This window comes from Podarcis raffonei, chromosome 12, assembly GCF_027172205.1.
Source record: "Podarcis raffonei isolate rPodRaf1 chromosome 12, rPodRaf1.pri, whole genome shotgun sequence".
Lineage (NCBI taxonomy): Eukaryota > Metazoa > Chordata > Lepidosauria > Squamata > Lacertidae > Podarcis > Podarcis raffonei.
Genome location: NC_070613.1, coordinates 37,611,292 through 37,616,789, shown reverse-complemented (window position 1 = coordinate 37,616,789; position 5,498 = coordinate 37,611,292). Strand labels below are relative to the sequence as shown.

Genomic DNA, 5,498 nt, shown 5'->3' with positions numbered 1-5,498 from the left:
CAGATCATTACATTACAGCTAAGTTTGGGTAATTAGAGATCCTCTGTGAGGTGGGTTAGGCTGATTCCAGGGCCAGCCCTACCATTAGGAAGACGGGAGGCAACTGCCTCAGGAGGCAGAGACTAGGCAGCTGCCTGGCTGTTTCTCTTGAGCATCTCTAGTAGCTGCGTGTGCCTTGCTTGCTGGTCTCAGGTGTACTGGAGGATGCCCACTGTATTGAACAAAATCTCATCTGCCGATCCTTGCGGCTTCTGTAGATGGAATTGGAGGTGGGGATGCCTCATCCTGATCTGACATCCTATACCCAGGGGAGGGGGAGCCTGTGGCCCTCCATATGATCTGGGACTACATCTCCCTCATCCTTCTCCATCGGTCACGCCAGCTGGATCTGATGGGAGCTGTAGCGCACCCTCATGTGGGGGTCTCATCATACTGGCTCAGCAAAGCGATCCCTTTTGCGTCAGATATACTGTGGCGGCTGCAAATCCCAGCAAGCCCTCTCCTCTTTTCACAGAAGACCCGTTTCGTTTTACCTTCCAGCCAGAGAGGTGCCGCGGCGGGCGGAGGGCAGCAGCAAGGCGATTCAGCCGTCGGTGTCAATAGGCCCTAATCTGCGGTAAACCGTGACTATTGCTCTTGGCAGGCCGCTGCTCCGTGCAGAGAAGGGGCGAGTGGGAGGGACTTGGCTGGCAAGCTGCGCAAATTGAAACCATCCAGCGCTTTATCTGCAGCCCACGTGCTCCGATCTCGCTTCCCCTCCTGCCCAGACGGCCAAGTTTCTCCTGCCGAGTCCCCCCCCCCACTCTGCACCCCCTCCTCCTGCTGCTGCTGCTTGGCTGCGCCTCGGCACCCCACTTCCCCTCGCCTTCTGCACGCACACACTGACTCCGGCGCGCTGCCCTGGTCCGACGGCCTCCCTCCTTCTGTCCTTTCGGCTGCAGCAGCCTCCCCTCCTCCTCCCCTCCTTGCAGCCGCTCTTCCCGCGCGTCCCCGAGGGCCAAGGGTGGGAAGTGCGAGTTTCCGCTCCTCCGCTTGTCTGTCCCCGGCCGCCTCCGCCTGCAAGTCCGCAGAGCAGCCCAGGCAGCGGCAGCGGCAGGAAGCTCGCCGGGAGACGCAGCGCAGCCGACGGCTCTCTCCCGCCTAACCCTGCGCGGCGGCGGCGGCGGCTGCAGGGAACTGGCGATCGCCGTCTCCAGTGGCTGGAAGCCGTCGGTTGACTTGGCGAAGGGGATCTCTCCGTCGCCTCCTCAGCAGCGGGTTCGAGAGGCGCGCCCCCGACGCCAGAGGAGGAGCCCGACGGGCAGCCGCCGCGCAAGAGAGAGAAAGCAGGAGCGAGGAGAGGGTGGGATGCCGGAGAGACGCCGAGGGATCGGGGGAAGCTGCCGCTCGCCGCCCGCCCTCGCGGGATGGAGCCGCCGCGCCCGCGCCGTCTGATGCCGCTCCTCCTCCTCTGCTGCTCCTTGGCTCTGCTGCCTCCCGCCGCGCAGCCCGTGTGCCCGGAGCCATGCGACTGCCAGCAGCAGCAGCACGTCCTGTGCACCAACCGGGGGCTGCGGGCCGTGCCCAAAGCCGTCGAGCCGCAGGACATCCTCACCTACAGCCTGGGCGGCAACTTCATCGCCAACATCTCCGCTTTCGACTTCCACCGCCTGGCGGCGCTGCAGCGCCTCGACTTGCAGTACAACCGCATCCGGGCGCTCCACCCGAAGGCCTTCGAGCGCCTGGCGCGCCTGGAGGAGCTCTACCTGGGGAACAACCTCCTGACGGCCTTGGCGCCCGGCACCCTGCGCCCCCTGGCCAAGCTGCGCATTCTCTACGCCAATGCCAACGAGATTAGCTCCCTGAGCGCCGCTTCCTTCGCCGGGCTGGGCAGCCTGGTCAAGCTGCGGCTGGACGGCAACGCCTTGGGCTCGCTGGGAGACGCCACGTTCTCGGGGATGTCCAACCTGCTCTATTTGCACCTGGAAGCCAACCGCATCCGCTGGCTGAGCCGCAACGCCTTTGCCGGCCTGGGGAAGCTGCGCTTCCTCGACCTGTCAGGGAACCAGCAGAGCCTGCTGCGCCACCCCGACATCTTCCGCCCGATGCGTTTGCTCAGCACCCTCCTCCTCTCGGGCAACAGCCTGCAGCAGCTGGGAAAAGGGCTCTTCCAACACCTGCCCAACTTGGCCAAGCTGTCCTTGAGTGGCAACCGCCTGGCTTGGTTGGCGCCGGAAGCCTTCGCCGGCCTGGGGGCCCTCAAGGAGCTGCGCTTGGATGGGAACGTTCTGAGCCAGCTGCCTGCGCCACTGCTGCAGCCACTGCGCAGCCTGGAGGTGCTGGACCTGAGCCACAACGCCCTGGCCGCTCTACCGCCGGGTGCCTTCGCTCAGCTGCACAAGCTGCGGGAGCTCAGCTTGCAGGACAACGCCTTGACTACGGTGCCCGGTGACCTCTTTGCCTCCAGCCCAGCGCTCTACCGCTTGGAGCTGGATGGAAATCCCTGGAGCTGCGACTGCCGCCTGCGAGGCCTGAAGCACTGGCTGGGCTCCTGGCATGCGCAGGGCCGGCTCCTCACAGTGTTTGTGCAGTGCCGGCAGCCGAGGGCCCTGGCTGGGAAATACCTCGATTACCTGGAGGACTCCCAGCTCTCGACGGCTCTCAACGGCTCCTCTTGCCCCAACGTGATGGCCTCCTCTCCTGCCCCGCTTGCTAGGGGCAACAGCAGCTCGGGCCTGGGCCTAGTGCAGGAGAAGGTCGGCTCCTTGCCCTCTGCCTCGACCATGCAGCTGCTGGGCTCTCAGAAGATCTTGGCGTCCGGGAGAGAGAGCTGGGCAGCTGAGACGGGCCCCACAACCTCAACGCCCGGCTTGCACCTCAACACCAGGCCGCCTTCCCTACCTGGAGCTGCTTGGCCCAGGCGGGCAGGCAAATACCACTCAGTCTCGTCCGGCATCCCTCCGTTGGTCACCGACCCCTGCGATTTCAACAAGCTGTTCCTCTACAACCTGTCGGTGGAGGCGGTCGGCTCTGGCACGGTGACGGTGCGCTGGGGGGTCCGCCCACATCGTAGCCCCCGCCTGCTTGGCCCTGTGCGCTTCAGAGTCCTCTTCGACCGCTTTGGGGCCGCCACCAAGTTCCAGCGGTTTGTTTACCTCCCCGAGTGGAGCGAGCCTGTGGCCACCCTGCAGGAGCTGCGCCCCGACACCCCTTACCTGGTCTGCGTGGAGGGCGTGATCGGGGGCCGTGTCTGCCCGGTGGCGCCGAGGGACCATTGCGCGGGGCTGGTCACCCTGCCCGAAGAAGGTGCGGGCGCTTCCGCCGCCGTGGCGGGCAGATCCCAAAACCTGGACCATCAACTCCTCACCCTGGTGCTGCTGGCGGTCAATGCGTTGCTGCTCTTCCTGGCCCTGGCGGCCTGGGCTTCCCGCCTGGTGCGGAAGAAGGTGCTGGGGTGCCGGCGGCGGAAGGCAGCGTCGCCCGTGCACGTTCGGCAGATGTATTCGACCCGCCGGCCCCTGCGCTCCATGGGGACGGGCGTCTCCGCCGACTTTTCCGGCTTCCAGTCCCACCGCCCGCCCCGAAGTGCGGTCTGTGCCTTGAGCGAGGCTGACCTCATTGAGTTCCCGTGCGATCGCTTCATCGACAGTGGCGCCGGAGGGAACAGCAGCGCCCGGCGTGGAGAGGATCACCTGCTGCAGAGGTTTGCAGACTAGAGGCGTGGACGGAACAAAAGCTGTGGCTTCCGTCGCCGCCCTGCTATGCCGGAGTCAAGTGCCCAGCATTGAGATTTGGCAAGGTCTGCTGGGAATGGCAGCCTTTGGTTGGGTGTACTTAGGCCTTCTGCTGTGCAAAAATGGCGGCTCATCAGATGAATGTTGGATGGTTCTAGGATAGGGTATGCTGGAAAAACAGTAGCAGCAAAGGGGTTGCCCGTTTCTCATTTGGGGACCAACCCTAGTTAAAGCGGGATTCTACCACTGTTCTCTTGAAATTACCACTATACTGTAGCTGAAGGGATACTTGTTCCTCTTCATGGGCAACTATCAACTTGGTGATGTGGGTTTTATGGTTATCCAATCATCAGTTTCCACACTGAGATGGTCTATTGTTGTTTTCTAAATAACTATTCTGTAATCGTCTCTAACCTGTGGATATAATTCTTTAGCTAATCCTAATTACTGTTGGCCAAGAAATGAACAGAGATACTAGGAATGAAACAGAAGATGGAGAATGTAACCCTATACAAGTGTTCAGAGCTCAGGTGGATTGTGTGCCTTATAGTTGCTCCGTATTTGCACCATTTTACGTGCCAGGTACATCACTTAATGCAAATCCCAGGTCTCCTCTTTCACAGGACTAGGGTCCTGTTACTTCTGCATATGAACTGTCTTACATATGAGAACTCTGCATACAGCTTAAATCCCCCTTACCCACTAGAATGGTTAAACCAAATGCTCGTCCAGTGTGGCATGTGGCCAGCCAGTGTGGCATGAACACAACAGCCGTCTTCTGCTTGCCTACTCGAATTAGTATTTAGAGCGGGGTTTCCTAAACTTGGGTCTCCAGCTGCTACACCTCCCATCATCCCTCACTAGCAGGACCAGTGGTCAGGGATGATGGGAATTGTAGTCCAAGGCAACTCAAGTTTGGGAAATTATTGATTTAGAGGCATGCTACCTCTCCAAACTTTATAGCCTTACTTTTCATTGAATTTGTTTAATCCCCAGTTTTTGCTGGCGGCCATCTGTACATCTTGTGGCAGGGAGTTCCATAGTTTATGCGCTGCTCGAAGAAGAGCTTCCTTTTGTCTGTCCTCATCTCACACCCTTCAGCTTCGTTGGATGTTCCCATGTTCTCACGTTAATGACAAGGAGGAAAGCCTCCTACCTGCTTTCTCCATGTGGTGGATACTTCTTATTTTCTTCTGCCATATCCCACCTCACCTTTTCTCCAAACTGAAAAGGTTGAAGCATTTGTAACCTTCCCTTATGGAGGAGTTGCGCCAGCTCCGTTTACACCACCTAAATGTACAGAGCCTACGCATGGTGCTTCTGCCACTGCTGGGTATACGCTGGCACTGCCATGCACTTGTTGCAAGCACACGCATGCTAGGGAAATGTCTAACCCATCCCTAAGTCCGTACAGTGCTTGATTTGCAGACCGTTTGAATCAATGACGTTTCAGACACTGACCTCCTTGATCTTTGCACCAGCCTCTATTGAAAATGAGCCAGGCTTGCTTCTGTTTTGAGTAATGTGAAGGCAGATTACTGCTATGACATGGGGATTGTTGTTCATAGGTGTCCAAACTTGAACACTAGACTTTTAACTCTAGTCAACATTTTGAGCCCTAGTCTTTGACTCAAACCCTTTCCCTCCACAAGTGGTGCCTTGGAGACAAACCTTAACATGCAAGTAATTGGAAGAAACTAGAACGGTGCTTTTTTTTTTTTTTTAAATAGCCAGAGCCTTTTTTTAATTAGCTCAAATCAACGTGAGCTGATTTAATGTGTGTTT

The 5,498-nt window shown here is 58.7% G+C and overlaps 1 protein-coding gene across 1 annotated transcript; it reads left to right on the top strand.

Annotated features, from left to right (window-relative positions):
* The first annotated feature begins 801 nt into the window (after positions 1–801).
* On the top strand, positions 802–3,748 carry TRIL (TLR4 interactor with leucine rich repeats). Its single transcript, XM_053359552.1, has one exon. It carries the CDS (start codon positions 1,407–1,409, stop codon positions 3,693–3,695), a length of 2,289 nt encoding a protein of 762 aa, XP_053215527.1. The 5' UTR covers positions 802–1,406; the 3' UTR covers positions 3,696–3,748.
* Positions 3,749–5,498: the final 1,750 nt, after the last annotated feature.